This window comes from Salmo trutta, chromosome 29, assembly GCF_901001165.1.
Source record: "Salmo trutta chromosome 29, fSalTru1.1, whole genome shotgun sequence".
Lineage (NCBI taxonomy): Eukaryota > Metazoa > Chordata > Actinopteri > Salmoniformes > Salmonidae > Salmo > Salmo trutta.
In genome coordinates this window covers 10,772,029-10,790,827 of record NC_042985.1, presented here as the reverse complement: position 1 = coordinate 10,790,827, position 18,799 = coordinate 10,772,029, and the positions used below count along the sequence as shown (strand labels likewise).

Genomic DNA, 18,799 nt, shown 5'->3' with positions numbered 1-18,799 from the left:
TGACCTGAGCCCCATGATGTCATGGCTTTAGAAGCTTCTGATAGGCTAATTGACATAATTTTTGTCAATTGGATGTGTACCTGTGGATGTATTTCAAGGCCTACCTTCAAACTCAGTGCCTCTTTGCTTGACATCATGGGAAAATCTAAATAAATCAGCCAAGACCTCAGAAAAATAATTGTAGACATCCACAAGTCTGGTTCATCCTTGGGAGCAATTTCCAAACGCCTGAAGGTACCACGTTCATCTGTACAAACAATAGCACACAAGTATAAACACCATGGGACCACGCAGCCGTCATACTGTTTAGGAAGGAGACACGTTCTGTCTCCTAGAGATGAACGTACTTTGTTGCGAAAAGTGCAAATCAATCCCAGAGCAACAGCAAAGGACCTTGTGAAGATGCTAGGGGAAACAGGTACAAAAGTATCTATATCCACAGTAAAACGAGTCCTATATCAACATAACCTGAAAGGCCGCTCAGCAAGGAAGATGCCACTGCTCCAAAACTGCCATAAAAAGTAGCCAGACTACGGTTTGCAACTGCACATGGGGACAAAGATCGTACTTTTTGGAGAAATGTCCTCTGGTCTGATAAAACAAAAATATAATTTTTTGACGATAATGACCATCGTTATGTTTGGAGGAAAAAGGGGGAGGCTTGCAAGCCATTAGAACACCATCCCAACCGTGAAGCACGGGGGTGGCAGCATCATGTTGTGGGGGTGCTTTGCTGCAGGAGGGACTGGTGCACTTCACAAACTAGATGGCATCATGAGGAAGGACAGTTATGTGGATATATTGAAGCAACATCTCAAGACATCAGTCAGGAAGTTAAAGCTTGGTCACAAATGGGTCTTCCAAATGGACAATGACCCCAAGCATACTTCCAAAGTTGTGGCAACATGGCTTAAGGACAGCAAAGTCAAGGTATTGGAGTGGCCATCACAAAGCCTTGACCTCAATCCTATAGAAAATTTGTGGGCAGAACTGAAAAAGTGTGTGCGAGCAAGGAGGCCTACAAACCTGACTCAGTTACACCAGCTCTGTTAGGAGGAATTCACCCAACTTATTGTGGGAAGCTTGTGGAAGGCTACCCGAAACGTTTGACCCAAGTTAAACAATTTAAAGGCAATGCTACCAAATACTAATTGAGTGTATGTAAACTTCTGACCCACTGGGAATGTGATGAAAGAAATAAAAGCTGAAATAAATAATTGTCTCTACTATTATTCTGACATTTCACATTCTTAAAATAAAGTGGTGTTCCTAACTGACCTAAAACAGGGAATTTTTACTAGGATTAAATGTCAGGAATTGTGAAAAACTGAGATTAAATGTATGTACATTTCTGACTTCAACTGTATATTCACCATGTCATTGGATTTGGGATAAATGTTGGGTGAAAAAAAGGCGAAATCCCCTTACGTTGATGATTTGGGGTAAAATGACGTGGAAACAACGTTGATTCAACCAGTAATTGCCCAGTGGAAGCACACCTGAATCAACCTATCATTGAGTGTTTAAGTGGTTGAGTCAGGTTCCTGCCGGGGGTGCAGGCTTTTGTTCCAGCTCAGTACAAAATACCTGATTCAACTTCTCAACTCACCATCAAGTGTTTGAGTTTTTGGATCGGCTGTGTTGGTACTGGGCTGAAACACAGACCTACAATGGGCTGGAAGGGTCTCCAGTAGAGGTTGACCTCTAGTCTCCAGGACCAAGGTGGAAGAACAGTTGTCTTCTAGTAACCAATAAGTGCTGAAATAAAGACCATCTCTATTGAGCTAACATGATCCTCTTGTTTCTAGAAAATTGATGTCACCAACAAATCAGTGTTGGACCTCTTGACCAAAACAACAGAATACCTACAACCTAACCCAGGTGAGACAACACTTTACAGAATACTGACTAATGTTCAAAGTTGGTGAAGATGATATCTTTGAAGTTGGTGAAATAATGCAGAAGTTATTGAACTTTGCCTTGTAGGTGAATGGTTAGGATGGATGGATGGATGGATGGACGGACGGATGGAAGGGGTGGATGGATGGGATGGATGGATGGATGGATGGATGGACGGACGGATGGAAGGGGTGGATGGATGGGATGGATGGATGGATGGACGGACGGATGGAAGGGGTGGATGGATGGGATGGATGGATGGATGGATGGACGGACGGATGGATGGACGGACGGACGGATGGAAGGGGTGGATGGATGGGATGGATGGATGGGATGGATGGATGGATGGATGTATGGATGGATGGATGGAGGATGTAAGGGGTGGATGGATGGATGAATGAATGGATGAAATCAAGTCAGCAGTGTGATGCAGGGTAGTATGCTGCTGGTGACAAACAAAACAAACACAAAACAAAGTGATCACTCCGTGTGTTTTGTTGTAGCTTCTAGAGCCAAGTTGGGGATGTTAAACACAGTGTCAAAGATGAGAGGACAGGTGAAGACCACAGGATACCCACAGACCGAGGGCCTACTAGGGGATTGTATGATGCGCTATGGACATGATCTGGGAGATCAGTCCTCCTTCGGTATGAATCACACACACACACACACACACACACGTTCAGCACACATATGTGCACACACACACACACACGCTGTGCTATGTGAGGGCTGTGAGGAGCACGAGAGGAAGCCTTTGAAAAGCTTTTCATCCTAACCTGACTGTGCACACGCCCACCAACCCACCCACCCACCCACGCTCGCTCGCACACACACACACACACACACACACACACACACACACACACACACACACACACACACACACCCTGTGTGCAGCCAGCTAGTATGTATGTGTTTCTGCCTGTGAAAACCTGTGGCTTTGTTGAGCTGCTTCCCGTCTCAACTCTGACACCTGGTGGGTACAAAACGTACTTACTCTGAACATGGGTTTTGATAATATCATTAGTATAGGCCCAGTTTCCCGGACACAAATTAAGGATAGTTCTAGACTAAAGCCCATGTTCCCATCTTAGTGAAAGATTAATGCCAGGACTCAATGGAAGGTGTGCTATAGAGCAATACACTTGATAGCCGACAATGCGCCTTTTAAAGCAATTTGGAGATCGCATTCATGATAAATGCTGCGAATGTTGGTTCAAGCATGAATAACCTTCAACCGTGTGCTGCTCTATGAATGAATCCCAGCCTAGACTTCATCTGTGTCTTGAAAACCAGACCTTAATATTCAATATGAACTTGAAACAGGCGTTACATTATCAAGTTATCAACTATCTAGAAACCAAATCATTATTTCTCAGTGATCTCGATTTTAACTTTACAATTCCATTGAATAATGCACACTGATATGGAATTCTATATATAATTGCTAGCTAGTTAATTCATTTGTCCTGCATCACCTTCTTGCTGTAAGTTGTTAGTGACACATGAATTCAGTGAAAGTGAACCATGCGGGAATCAAACCCTCAACCCTGGTGTTTTGCTAGCACCTTACTCTCAAACCCACTCACCATCAGAACCACCATGTTTCTGTTTCACATGTTTCGCTCGTATCTGACAGCAGGGTCGTATTATGTTAAACTGTAGAAAAAGGTTTTGCAACAGAAAATGAAAGTGTTTCTTATTGGACAAGTTCGGGTAAGTCCCTCCCAGTTTTGGACTGTTTTCTTCTGTTTGGTACCTTGTGAATACGACCCAGGCGTTTTTTGTCTGCAGGCAGTGCGTTGGTGGACATCGGTGAGGCCATGAGGCAGATGGCCGACGTGAAAGACTCTCTGGACATCAGTGTCAAACAAAACTTTATTGACCCACTCCAGAACTTACAGGACAAAGACCTCAAGGAGATCACGGTCAGTGGTAGAATACATCTCAGTTTCCGTTAGCTTTCAGAACTCCACGTGTGCGTCACAAATGGCACCCTGTTCCCTTTATAGTGAACTACTTTTGACCAGGACCCATATGGGATGTGCATAAAAGTTGTATACTTGCAATTCTATTCACAAAGGTGATTTCACAATATGTTTAATTTGTATTAGTTATTTTAAATGTTTCATAAAGGTTTTGAGGAGGGCCGTCGTCAATTCCTCCTGGGAAGAGCCTCTGTACTGCCCCATATTGCTCCTTGTCAATCATCTCTCCTGATTGTTTTGTGTGCAGCATCACCTGAAGAAGCTGGAGGGGAGGCGGTTGGACTTTGACTATAAGAAGAAGCGTCAGGGGAAGGTGCCTGACGAGGAGATCCGTCAGGCGGTTGAGAAGTTTGAGGAGAGCAAAGAGCTGGCCGAGAGGAGCATGTTCAACTTCCTGGAGAACGATGTGAGTGAATAGTAGAGACATACGCTACCTGTTGTAACGGTTCTCTCTCTCTCTTTCTCTCTCTCTCTCTCTCTGAAAAAGAGTGCCACCATGTGGTGGTCTGCAATAGAGGTGCCAGTTTCCATTATAGGTGCAACTGTCCAAGCGCCCCAGTTAGAGGACGGAGATGACCAGTAAGAGGCAGGGATACAATTCACACTTTATTTCCATACACCAAACAGACACACACACACACACACACACACACACACACACACACACACACACACACACACACACACACACACACACACACACAGCAAAGAGGAAGAGGAATAGAATCGTATCCTCTGTGGTACCTTGCGGTTGGATGCCAAGCTGTTACCTGCCGCCTCAACACAACTCACCCTGACCACAGTGACGCACTAACACACGATTGGGAAGTCCAGGGTGGAGGCTTGTCCTTGTAGGAAGAGTCCAGGGTGAGTTGTGTTGAGGCGGCAGGTAGCCTAGTGGTTAGAGCGTTAGGCCAGGTTGCTGGATCGAATCCCTGAGCTGACAAGGTAAAAATCTGTTGTTCTGCCCCTGAACAAGGCAGTTAACCCACTGTTCCTAGGCTGTCATTGTAAATAAGAATTTGTTCTTAACTAACTTGCCTAGTTAAATAAAGGTAAAATATATATCCTTGTAGGAAGGGCCCAGTGTTGAGGTGGTGCAGAGTTCTTGTCCTTGTAGGAAGGGCCCAGTGTTGAGGTGGTGCAGTTATTGTCCTTGTAGGAAGGGCCCAGTGTTGAGGTGGTGCATAGTTCTTGTCCTTGTAGGAAGGGCCCAGTTTTGAGGTGGTGCATAGTTCTTGTCCTTGTAGGAAGGGCCCAGTGTTGAGGTGGTGCAGAGTTCTTGTCCTTGTAGGAAGGGCCCAGTGTTGAGGTGGTGCAGAGTTATTGTCCTTGTAGGAAGGGCCCAGTGTTGAGGTGGTGCAGAGTTATTGTCCTTGTAGGAAGGGCCCAGTGTTGAGGTAGTGCAGAGTTATTGTCCTTGTAGGAAGGGCCCAGTGTTGAGGTGGTGCATAGTTCTTGTCCTTGCAGGAAGGGCCCAGTGTTGAGGTGGTGTAGAGTTCTTCTGACCTGTTATCTCTCTGCACCCCCTGTGTCCAACTAAAGAACAGGCTTGAATAGGTCTGTTACCTCACCAGATAGGACCTGTGATTGGCTGACCAGGTCAGCTGACTGTGTTCCCTGGCAACCTGGTCCCTAACAGGCCTAGTGGCCTCTGCTACTGGACAAAGGAGTCAGGCTGAGGTGGGGGATGGTAGCCTCTGCTGCAGCTGAAAGGTCACAGAGTTTGTCTCTATGTCCTAACCAGAGAGAGGGTTCAGTGAGGGTTTCATGATTAAAGTTATAGGGTTTTGTAAACACGTTCTCTCTCTGTCTGTGACACTCGCTGGAACTCTGAGGCCTAAACACCCTGCTAGCAGAATCAATCAAGCAGCTTCTCCCTCAACGTCAGCAAGACAAAGGAGCTGGTCGTGGACTACAGGAAACAGAGAGCTGAGCACGCCCCCATTCACATCGACGGTGCTTTAGTGGAGCAGGTTGAGAGCTTCAAGTTCCTCGGTGTCCTCATCACTAAGGATCTATCATGGTCCAAACACACCCCCTCAGGAGGCTGAAAATATAAGGCATGGGCCCTCAGATCCTCAAAACGTTTTACAGCTGCACCATTGAGAACATCTTGACTGGCTGCATCACCACTTGGTATGGCAACAGCTTGGCATCCAACCGCAAGGTACCACAGAGGATAGTGCGGACACTGGGGCCGAGCTCCCTGCCATCCAGGACCTCTATACCAGGCGGTGTCAGAGGAAGGCCCAACATTTTTTCAGACTCCAACCACCCAAGTCATACGCTGTTCTCTCTGCTACTGCGTGTCAAGTGGTACCGATGCACCAAGTCTGGAACCAACAGGACCCTGAACGGCTTCTACCCTCAAACCATAAGACTGATAAATAGTTAGTTAAATAGTTAACCAAATAACATTGACCCTTTTTGCACTAACTTTTTTGACGCATCACATACGCTGCTGCTACTGTTTATTATCTGTCACTTTATTCCTCGTTATATGTACCTATCTACCTCAATTACCTCATACCCCTGCACATCAACTCAGTACTGGTACCTCTTGTATATAGACAAGTTATTACCTCATACCCCTGCACATCAACTCAGTACTGGTACCTCTTGTATATAGACAAGTTATTACCTCATACCCCTGCACATCAACTCAGTACTGATACCTCTTGTATATAGACAAGTTATTACCTCATACCCCTGCACATCAACTCAGTACTGATACCTCTTGTATATAGACAAGTTATTACCTCATACCCCAGCACATCAACTCAGTACTGGTACCTCTTGTATATAGACAAGTTATTACCTCATACCCCTGCACATCAACTCAGTACTGATACCTCTTGTATATAGACAAGTTATTACCTCATACCCCAGCACATCAACTCAGTACTGGTACCTCTTGTATATAGACAAGTTATTACCTCATACCCCTGCACATCAACTCAGTACTGGTACCTCTTGTATATAGACAAGTTATTACCTCATACCCCTGCACATCAACTCAGTACTGATACCTCTTGTATATAGACAAGTTATTACCTCATACCCCAGCACATCAACTCAGTACTGGTACCTCTTGTATATAGACAAGTTATTACCTCATACCCCTGCACATCAACTCAGTACTGATACCTCTTGTATATAGACAAGTTATTACCTCATACCCCAGCACATCAACTCAGTACTGGTACCTGTGTATATAGACAAGTTATTGTTACTCATTATGTATCTATTATTACTTTTATTATTAGGTGTTTTACTTTTCTATAATTTCTCTATTTTCTTTCCCATCAGAAAGCATTTCACTGTTATTCCACACATGTTGTTTATGAAGCATGAAAAAATACAATAGGATTTGAATCAATCAATCAGTTGTATATCTCGTATTGACAACAACAGTTGTATATCCCGTATTGACAACAACAGTTGTATATCTCGTATTGACAACAACAGTTGTATATCTCGTATTGACAACAACAGTTGTATATCCCGTATTGACAACAACAGTTGTATATCTCGTATTGACAACAACAGTTGTATATCCCGTATTGACAACAACAGTTGTATATCCCGTATTGACAACAACAGTTGTATATCCCGTATTGACAACAACAGTTGTATATCCCGTATTGACAACAACAGTTGTATATCCCGTATTGACCACAACAGTTGTATATCCCGTATTGACAACAACAGTTGTATATCCCATATTGACAACAACAGTTGTCACAAAGTGCAGCACTTTACAGTACAATCACAATGTCAATCTTACCAAGAAATAGTTTTCTTCATACAAGATAAAAAGTGCTTGATTAGATGGATAATATTCTTGTGTTGTGTGTTTGGTAGGTGGAGCAGGTGAGTCAGCTGTCAGCGTTGGTTGAAGCAGCGTTAGACTACCACCGTCAGTCCTTGGAGATCCTAGAAGACCTCAACACCCAACTACAAAACAGGCAACTAACTAACTACAGCTATCACACTCCACAGTCCCTAAACAGCCTCGTCTTCTTCCCTTATTCTGCACTGATGTGAAAGAGCTGGACACATGAAAGCAACTCCCTAGTGAGCATCCACCATTTTGCTTTCACCTTTTCAGTTTTCAATTCAGTAATTCTGATTCAAGATGAAATTCACTGCCTGAATTAAAAGATAATCCTCAGTTCACATTCTAATTGCACTAAATTGAAAACCAAATTGAAGGAAAACCAACCAATTTAAGGAAACAGGACAAGGAGAGGAGGAAACCACTTTAGACTCTGCAGCCAGTGAGAGGCATTATGATGTTATCCACTGTGGCTCATGTTGTTGGGCCACAGTAGATAACATCATAATGCCTCTCACAGGATATCCTCAGCCAGTAATGTACACATGTTGTTGGGCCACAGTGGATAACATCATAATGCCTCTCACAGGATATCCTCAGCCAGTAATGTACACATGTTGTTGGGCCACAGTGGATAACATCATAATGCCTCTCACAGGATATCCTCAGCCAGTAATGTACACATGTTGTTGGGCCACAGTGGATAACATCATAATGCCTCTCACAGGATATCCTCAGCCAGTAATGTACACATGTTGTTGGGCCACAGTGGATAACATCATAATGCCTCTCACAGGATATCCTCAGCCAGTAATGTACACATGTTGTTGGGCCACAGTGGATAACATCATAATGCCTCTCACAGGATATCCTCAGCCAGTAATGTACACATGTTGTTGGGCCACAGTGGATAACATCATAATGTCTCTCACAGGATATCCTCAGCCAGTAATGTACACATGTTGTTGGGCCACAGTGGATAACATCATAATGCCTCTCACAGGATATCCTCAGCCAGTAATGTACACATGTTGTTGGGCCACAGTGGATAACATCATAATGCCTCTCACAGGATATCCTCAGCCAGCAGTCGACCGAAGAGAGAATTTAAACCAAAGTCCATCATGAGCAGCATTGAGACCATAGACAACACTCAGCACAATGGATCATATAGCTCCTCACTCAAGTCCTCAGGTACTGTACTGTGTGTGTGTGTGTGTGTGTGTGTGTGTGTGTGTGTGTGTGTGTGTGTGTGTGTGTGTGTGTGTGTGTGTGTGTGTGTGTGTGTGTGTGTGTCAATTCTGCTCATATTTGTTTTGATCAACCCCATCAGTTTGTCCAAGTTATCCTTTCACCCATTGTTATTTTTCCCAAGTCATAAGTCATGTTATATGTTTCTGTGGTTCTTTGCAGACATCCAGATCAAACACACAGTAAATGGAAATGGGAAAAGTAGGTATACTTGGACTGATCACATCAAACAGGTGTCGCACCCATACATAGTCTTAAGAATGACTTATTCTGACTCTCTAGTGATAATCTGAGGCAAATCAATACTCCTGTGAAGTCATGATCATTTTTAGCCAAATAATTACTTGCAAGTTCTCTGGCTCCATCAGTGTGACTTTAAAAAAGCTGTTTGCTGCCCTCTTGTGGTTAGAGGGTGTAACAACCTTCATGAAAATTGTTCTGGGTTAAACCATTAGTGGGAAAAATGCAAAACGGACCCAGGATCAGCGTCTAAGGTCAACTTCCCCCTACACCGCTAAGAGCCTTTACAAATAGCACACTGAAAAGATCACATCTCTCCCGAGGTTTAAAAGATTAAGATAAAAGCTGTTATCCTCAGATTAAAGTTTGTCAGTCAGTTTATTTTTGTGATATCCAATTGGTAGTTACAGTCTTGTCCCATCGCTGAAACTCCTGTACGGACTCGGGAGACCCCGCCAAGGCTCACTGCTTCTTGACACACTGCTCGCTTAACCCGGATGCCAGCCGCACCAACGTGTCCGAGGAAACACTGTACAGCTGGCGACTGAAGTCAGCGTGCATGCGCCTGGCCCGCCACAAGGAGTCGCTAGAGCGCGATGGGACAATGACCTCCCGTCCGGCCAAACCCTCCCCTAACCCGGACAACAATGGGCCAATTGTGCGCCGCCTCATGGGTCTCCCGGTTGCGGCCGGCTGCAACACAGGCTGGGATCAAAACCGGGTCTGTAGTAACGCCTCTAGCACTGCGATGCAGTGCGCCACTCGGGAGGCGTCAGTCAATTTATTATTCATTCATCAGATATTGGTTGCTGTTTCATCCATGGCAGGAGTCATCATGTCATGAGTAGGGTAGGGTCGCAACATTCACGTAAATTTCAACCAAAAAATCGTGTTGGAAGATTCCTGGAATCAGGGTTGAAAAAGCAGTACATCCGGGGGTCCTCCTTTGAGGATATCTGGAAAACCTGGGAATTTTAGGAAAGTTACAGGCATTGTGTTTGTTGGTGCTTGTCTCATCTTCCATCTCCATATTTCTCCATCCATCTCTCACCCAGCTGATCCCTTCACCACCGTTCCTCTGTCCTGGCCAGAGAGTCCCACGTTCAACGGCCACCGTGAGTAACACACACACACACACACACACACACACACACACACACACACACACACACACACACACACACACACACACACACACACACACACACACACACACACACACACACACACACACACACACACACACACACACACACACCCCCTCATACCTTGCTCCAACAACAACCCAGTCTACTGTAACTGTCCTCTACTCCTCCATACTGTCACTATCACACCACTGTCTGTTTGTCTTAATGTGTTGGATTTGTTTTGCTGCACCAACATCAGATCCTTATCAGAGGAAGATACACTCCTGGGAACAGAAGACGATACATGCTGGTGTTTGACAGTTCTCTATTATTCTCCCTCTTCTCCTACCCCATCCCCCTCTCCTTCCCTCTCCCCCTTCACCTCTTCTCCTCCCTCCCTCACCCCTTATTCCCCCCCCCACCCCTTCTCCCCCCCACCCCTTCTCCCTCCCTCCCCCCCACCCCTTCTCCCTCCCTCCAGAATCGGAGGTGCTGGACCAGCCGTGTGCCAGGTCCCTGTATGACTTTGAGCCAGAGAACGATGGTGAGCTGGGCTTTAAGGAGGGTGACATCATCATCCTCACCAACCAGATAGATGACAACTGGTACGAAGGCATGATAAACGGAGACTCTGGCTTCTTCCCAATCAACTATGTGGAGGTTATCGTACCCCTGCCCCAGTGAGACAGGAACAGACAGGACACCACCCAATCAGGGACCAATCTGCAGAGCCCAACCTCCTCACAGCCGCCCCAGTCCCTACACCCTATGCACCTGTGGAGATCTGAGAGGGTTTTGTTATTTTGATCTGAGAGCTATTTCCATATAGATTGCACCGGTCGAATCCGCTCAGATCTCCACAGGTGCGTAGGGCGCAGGGTCTTGGGGTCGATTTGGGATTATACACAGTGTCCATTTCATCAGACTTCAATCCCCAGCCTCAAGCCTCCAGTCATCAACCCCCAGCCTCCAGTCCCTACCCTTACACCCTCAGCCTTAGAAACACAATACTGAATCCCAAATCGACCCTATACCCTAGACACTTTTGTAGATCTGAAAAGATTGGACAGGTATAAGGAAGGAAGTGGACATTCTAAGCAGTCTATCAGAAGGCAGAGTGAAGCAAATGTACTGCTTTAATCTTTGTCTTTTACAATATTTATTTTCTACATTGTTCTTTTCATTGTTTGTGAAATGTGTTCCATTTGGAGCAGCTACAGGTGACACCATCAGACAAGACGACTAAAATAATCACCTGAAAATCGCTGTGTAGCAGAAACCACTTATGGTTTGAAATATTTTCTGGTTGTAAACTGAAGAAAGTCATTCCAGGTTATCAAAGATGATGCTTTTCTCATGATCTGCCACCATGAGAAAACAAAGTGGAGTCTCCTGGAAAAATCCACATTGCTACTGTGCATCTCCGTTTGGTTAGGGTTTTCCTGTGTAACTCTTCTTCAAGTGTTGATGTTGAGTTAGGAGTGGTCTTTTTGTTCCTTTTCTCTGCTGTTATCTGTAGGGCCAGGAGTTATGCCTGACCATGTTACCTGACCAAGACAAGCTCTAGTCCCTAGTTCTAGGTTATTATAGGCTTTAACATGTGTCCAGAGTTGTTCCTGTTGTCTGTCTCTCTGTACCTCCGTCTACCTGCCTGCCTGTGTGCCTGTTGTGCTCTTAAGTGTTATCCCAAACACATATTTTTAAACTGTAAAGAACTGATTTTACAACTCTGAATGTCCCTCTCTCTCTCTCTGTGTTTACATGGTCTGGTCTTACTGTGACGTAAAGACTCCTCTAAGGACTGTACCACTGTTCTGTGTCAGACGGGGGTGAATGCCTTGACCCACTTGGACCGTTTAAGTGCTTTTTAAAATGTTAAAAAGCTTTAGACCCGAACGCGCACCTCCGGACATGCACATACTGTATGTTTTCTAGTTTCTCCTCAAGCACTGCACTTTCTATGTCCTTCACCATGAGAGGAAATATCTATATCACATCAGTACTGTCTGTTAAGTTATCACCATGGTGAATATATAGGTTGATATGGACCACGATATGTACTGTATGTGATGAAACAGTTTGTCTGCCATGTAACGTCAGACCACCATTGTAGATTGAATGAAGTCTCAAAATTATACACATTAAAGGCATACTCTGTCACTTTTCTTTCCCCTGTGGTAGCGCCACAAAGTACTTACACACTCAAAACCAAACACACAAACAAAAACTAACATTGTTTGATTCACATCAATCAGGCTCTTCTTTGTTTTTCTACTTTGGACTTGCGAAGACTCTCAAGCCTCCAAAACAAACAAGTGTTATCTAAGGCTTCACAGGGGACCAGAAATAGAAGCAATGAAGTGTGCCTTTATGAGATATGCCTGTCTAGTATCATGTCTGAAGTCTGATAACCCAGGGCTTATTTAGGAAGTGCAGCATTGCTCTGACCTGATCTTCCAATTGACACGTCTCTTTAGCCCGATAGTTGGTTTTTAACTGCCAATAGCCTCTCTCTCTCTGCTGAGAATGGAATTTATCAGAGCCCTATAATAAGTATTATGTACTGTGTATATATAGCTCTGGATTTTATATGTTCACCATTCAACAGAATGGATAACTCCATATTGATTGAACAACAATGCCATAACTGAATCATCATCATTATGGTCATTTGTTTTCCTTTTTCATTTACAAAAACAGTATTTAAAAAGCCACTGTAGTGTGTGGACATTCCCTCTACCCAAAAGTCTGGATTGGATATTTCTACCAAAATACACTTAAACATTCTTAAGCATCTTCTTTCTCTAAGTATAACCATGTTCTGGACCAACTACACTAACTAAAAAACAGGGGAAATATAGGACTATGTCCAAAGGTGTCTAAAGGTAATACACACTGTTTTCATAATGCTAGTGAATATGGAAAACCCCTGTTTTCATGATTTAAAAAGAAAGACTGTAGCCATGGATTTGATTGTGAGAGAGAAAACAGATTTTGTAGGAGGCAGCATAAGAAATGGAAAAACCTTCAATGTGGAGGGAGATTGTTCTGAAGCCCAACCCTTCTGTTCTGTAATAGCCTGCTGCTTTCGTAAGGTGTCTGTCTGATGGTTGACAGTGTGTGTGTGTCCGTCCCATTTGGGACAAAGCCACTGTGTGATGACTGAGATGACACTTCCCCAACACTACAGCTGGACTATATGTCCATGTCCACTGTTAACGCTCTCTTTGCTCTACTTAACCAGCTCTGAAACCACTCTGTTCAGTGTCACTTCACCCCAAAGTTAGTCAATGGAAACTGGCTGTAGATACTTCATGACCTCCTTTTTGTATTTTATTTCTGTAACATAATCTATATAAAATGTGTTTTATTGATGTTGTAAATGAATATAATAATACGTACTGTATATTGCGTAAATAAATGAAAAGCAAATACTGAGCCATCTTTGATGTTGTTTTAAAATTGTTTAAAAACTTTTAACACATTTACCTTTTTAGTATTTATTTGTTCCTACCATACACCGCACAGCTCCAGTATGCAGTTGTACACTCACCTTAGCAGGTTGGGCTCAGTTCCATTCGAACGACCAACCCAGTGAATGAAAAACTTTAAAAAAAAATCCTCATAAATATTGAAAGTGATGGACAATGAATTCCTTTCCTGAATAGACTTGAGTGGAAATGGAATTGACTTTAACCCTTCCATAGCTTTCAATTGAAATATACAAATGATATAAATAGCCCTCATAATTGAGGGCTCAGAGCCCTGCTACGAAGTAACATTTTCCACATATAGGACAATTGACACGCATAGAACTGACCTTGGTACAGTACAACATTGGTGGAAAATGTACATTTTCATCCTTTTAGTGGATTTCAGGTTTTAAGACTCACCAAGTATATAATGTCTATAGACCAGTGATTCCCAAATGGCAGGTGAGGGCTGAAATCTTTTGGGTTGTGGCTGGAACGACTTGTTCTATTCTAGCTTTAGTCAAAAATGTTGAGTCAGTCAAAATGTGTCACTATTCCTAAAGGTTTTTGTGCGTCATAAATGCTTGAGAACCACAGTTGTAAACAGCACAGTGCTGAGGGAAGCTTGGTAAAATGTTCACTCAAATCCACACCTCAGACACTCAGGTACTCTGTTTGTTGTATTTTCTCTATTTTCTTGGGAAACAACATTACCAGTGATGAGTACCACAGTACATCTGTATGGACTTGCAAATACAGCGTTCTGTAACATAAGTTATTCCCTAGTAGCTGTCATGGAATAATGCCAAAGCACTATACAGCGTTTCAATTCTTTCATTCATATCCAGACCTCCGTACTGCGCAGCTTGGATTTCCAGCCCTCCCTCTTGCTCTTCAGAAGCTGTGTCTCTCCTCTCTGGAGCTCCTGGTTGTTGGGAAGCTGCAGCCCTGTCTCTATACCAGCATCAGGCTCCTTATTAAATGGGGAACAGTTCCCAGCACAGGTCCAGTCAGGCCGGTGGTCGACTACCAGATCCAACGTCGTACTGGTGACATCCCTAAGGCCGAGAGACGACATCAGTGAGGGGCTGTCAGGAGCGAAAGTCTCAAAGGTTTCCTGCCCCACTTTCTCTACACCATAATTCCCCCATGATCCTCCCTCCCTGAGCCTCACTGAGTGTCTGATCTTCTTCCATCCTAGATGATTAAGCTCCAGAAGGTTGAGGAGGATGCAGAAGAGCCCCACGCAGAACATGAAGAGGAGGAAGATGGTTTTCTCTGTGGGCCGTGACACGTAGCAGTCCACGGGCTGCGTGCAGGGTGGGGCCTTGCACAAAAAGTGGACGGGCACCCGGAAGCCAAAGAGAAACCACTGGGCCATGACAAAGCCCACTTCCAGCAGCGCCCGGAAACACACATGGAACACGTAGTACTTGGAGAGGACGCCTCCGGTTCCTCCTCCACCTCCAGGACCCCCCGGTGCATCGTAGTGGCTATTCCTGTAGACGCGAGCCCTGGCCTGGGTTAGAGACATGGCGGTGGTGGCTGTGGTGGCTGTAGTGGTGGCAGCTCCCTTTAGGAGGCTCTGACTCTGGGCAGTGATTCCCTCCAAGACATTGGCCAAGCTGTGACCTAAGTGCCGGTGTGAACGGATGGAGCAGCTATCCGAGTCGCAGCTCCGGTTGAATGGCTCTCGACCTCCATCCTTTCCCCCGTCTCGAGGCAAGTCCCTTGGGTTAACCCCCTGGCCCTGCCCGCTGTGTCCCTGCGGCAGCTTCGACAGATTATGCCACGTATATATGATAAAACAGAGAGACGGAGTCGAGACGCTGATGATGTGGAAGACCCAGAAGCGCGGCTGTGAGATGGGCGCGAAGGCATCATAGCAGACTGTGGCGCAGCCCGGCTGCAGGGTGTTGCACACAAACATCTCCTGCTCGTCGGCGTACACGTCCTCAGTCGCCACGGCAATGATGAGGAGGCGAAAGATCACCATGACGGTGAGCCAGAGGCGTCCAATCATGGTGGAGTGCTGGTGGACAGCGTCCAGGAGACGTTTGAGGAGCGTCCACTCCGTCATAATGGCGGCCGATGAACGTCTTCCTCTCAGTCAGACAAGAGGATTCTAATACAGTGGAACACAGCGGTCTAGGAACACAGCGGTCTAAGAACACAGCGGTCTAGAAGCACAGCGGTCTAGGAACACAGCAGTCTAGGAACACAGCGGTCTCATCCACACCTCCATGCTCTTCCTTGGTTTTAGATCAGATATGGCACTGAATCCACTCTTCTTCTGGATGCACTGATATACAGCACTCTGACCGCTGGTGTCCTGCTGCCTCGCGGAAGAAGGACGAGCTGCCTGGTGTAGCCTACAGCGGCATGTAAAGCGCTTTGTGCACTGGAAAAGCGTTATGTAAATCCAATCAATTATAGTGTAGGCAGATCCAGTTCTCCTCTCCGCCAGTCCTGGATGTACAGGAAACAGGTGCTGTAGATCCACTGTAGCCCTGGATAACTTGCCTGGAACACACAGTGGTCAAAGAAGGGCAACACCTCCCTTCATCCACCCTCCTTTGTTGTAGATATAATAAAGCCCTGGATGGTTTTTTCCCCTGTCTGTCCTGAAATACACCGCTCTGACTTGCAGCTCCAACACTCCTCTGGGTCCACTCCAACCCTGGCTCTCTTAGGAGGAAATACCTGAGGACCGTCAATCTGACCTGGGGCTAATGGTACAGCTTCAGCCCTGGACCCATTCTAACCTTGATTGTACTAGCATACAGACTTTATCCCCCTGCCCTAAAATATACAGCAATACACTGATCTCCTCTAGCACTAACTGCCCTGCAGTAGAGCCCTCCACTCACACCAGCCGTCCTGTAGTACAAGACTCTTAGGATATCCACTGGTTGTAGATGCACTGGAGTCCTGGCTCCTCTGTAAATAGACAGGCAGGCACTCTCCTTGCTCCTGTCTCTGAACCAGAGAAGTGGAGTCATCTCGGCAAGTGAGCCATCTCATCCCAGCACTTCTTCAAAGATAAGGAATGATTCTGAACACACACACATACACACATACACCAATGAATGGACACACACACACAAAAACAGTTTCACACACACACATTCATAGACGGACACAAAGACACACATGCACTTGCACACACATACACACACAATCACACACACACACACTCTATCCAGCTGGACAAACGGCCACTTGACCCCACTCCCATGGTATGCCCTCTCCCTCTCTCTCTTGTCTTCAGGGTTCCGTTTTAAACCCCCTTCTAAGAGACTTTCCCTACTTTAGAGAGCTGACTGATAATACTGGCTGATGTACATTCTTTATAGATTACTCTGCGGCCAGAAGATATGGCAATGAGCAATGAGCTTGTCCATGAACGAACATCAATTTATAAATGTTACCCTGATACAGAATCCAAACAGAGGTATTTTTTGTTATCAAAGATTGAAAAGTTTAAAAGTATTTTTACACTTTTGACTTGAAGAAAGTGCTAACTCGATTTCTTGGAACCTTGAGTACTGTTGGTTTATTTAGTTGAATATGCAAATTGTTTATTATATTTGTGTATTCATGTTTGTGATATCAACTTTATTGAACCTGTTGTGGTATAGGGGGCAGTATTTTCACGGCCGGATAAAAAATGTACACAATTTAATCTGGTTACTACTCCTGCCCAGAAACTAGAATATGCATATAATTAGTAGATTTGGATAGAAAACACTCTAACGTTTCTAAAACTGTTTGAATGGTGTCTGTGAGTATAACAGAACTCATATGGCAGGCCAAAACCTGAGAAGATTTTTTACACGAAGTGCCCTGTCTGACAATATGTTGTCCTTCTGTTGCATCTCTATTGAAAATACAGCATCCGTGCTGTAACGTGAAATTTTCTAAGGCTTCTATTGGCTCTCTAAAGCCGCCAGAAAGTGGATTGGGGTGTCTGCTGTCTTTGGGCAAAGTACAACAGCTCTGTTTGTAAGTGGTCAGCCTGGGGACAGTGAGACTGAGATGCGCGTTCACGAGACTTCTCCATTTTTTTCCTTTCAGCCTTTGAATGAATACAACGTTGCCCGGTTGGAATATTATCGCTATTTTACGAGAAAAGTAGCATAACAATTGATTTTAAACAGCGTTTGACATGCTTCTAAGTGCGGTAATGGAATATTTTGAAATTTTCTGTCACGAAATGTGCTCGCGTGTCACCGTTTGGATAGTTACCTGAACGCACGAACAAAACAGCGGTATTATAACAATGGATTATTTGGAACCAAAACAACATTTGTGGTTGAAGTAGAAGTCCTGGGAGTGCATTCTGATGAAGAACAGCAAAGGTAATCCAATTTTTCTACTAGCAATTCTGAGTTTACTGAGCCTCGATGTTGGCGAGTGTCTGTTTAGCTAGCCTTGATGGCCGAGCTATCTAATATTCCAACCGGGCGACGTTGTTTTCGTTCAAAGGCTGAAAGAAAAACATGGCCACTTCTCGGGGCCGCGCATCTCCTGTCTCTGAGCCACCAGCCTGACCACTCACAAACAGCGCTCCTGTACCTAGCCCAGAGACAGCAGAGATCTCATTCCACTTTCTGGCACCTTCAGAGAGCCTATGGGAGCCTTAGAAATTGTCACGTTACAGCAGAGATGCTGTATTTTTGACAGAGATGCCACAGAAGCACAAGAAATGGTCAGAGGGCACTTCGTGTATGGAATCTTCTCAGGTTTTGGCCTGCCATATGAGTTCTGTTATACTCACAGACACCATTCAAACAGTTTTATGAACTTTAGAGTGTTTTCTATCCAAATCTACCAATTATATGCATATTCTCATTTCTGGAAAAGAGTAGTAACCAGTTTAAATCGGGTACATTTTTTATCCGGCCGTGAAAATACTGCCCCCTAGCCCTAAGAAGATAACATAATGTCCTAGGAGTGTCATCTGATGAAGATCAT

General features: G+C 44.8%; 1 protein-coding gene and 1 pseudogene across 3 annotated transcripts in view; one reads left to right on the top strand and one right to left on the bottom strand.

The window, feature by feature from the left end:
• Positions 1-13,833, top strand: part of LOC115166901 (endophilin-A3) — a 46,480-nt gene extending 32,647 nt beyond the window's left edge. The window contains exons 3-11 of one of the 3 annotated variants that reach the window (XM_029720814.1): positions 1,809-1,881; positions 2,403-2,546; positions 3,697-3,830; positions 4,138-4,296; positions 7,758-7,861; positions 8,804-8,925; positions 9,145-9,183; positions 10,278-10,337; positions 10,831-13,833. In XM_029720814.1, coding sequence (XP_029576674.1) covers positions 1,809-1,881; positions 2,403-2,546; positions 3,697-3,830; positions 4,138-4,296; positions 7,758-7,861; positions 8,804-8,925; positions 9,145-9,183; positions 10,278-10,337; positions 10,831-11,033 — 1,038 coding nt within the window. In that variant the 3' untranslated portion in view covers positions 11,034-13,833. The remainder of the gene's footprint in view (positions 1-1,808; positions 1,882-2,402; positions 2,547-3,696; positions 3,831-4,137; positions 4,297-7,757; positions 7,862-8,803; positions 8,926-9,144; positions 9,184-10,277; positions 10,338-10,830) is intronic. The other 2 variants (XM_029720815.1, XM_029720816.1) reach the window with 2 other exon arrangements.
• Positions 13,834-14,660: 827 nt separating this feature from the next.
• On the bottom strand, positions 14,661-15,902 carry LOC115167466 (gap junction delta-2 protein pseudogene; annotated as a pseudogene).
• Between the last annotated feature and the right edge of the window lie 2,897 nt (positions 15,903-18,799).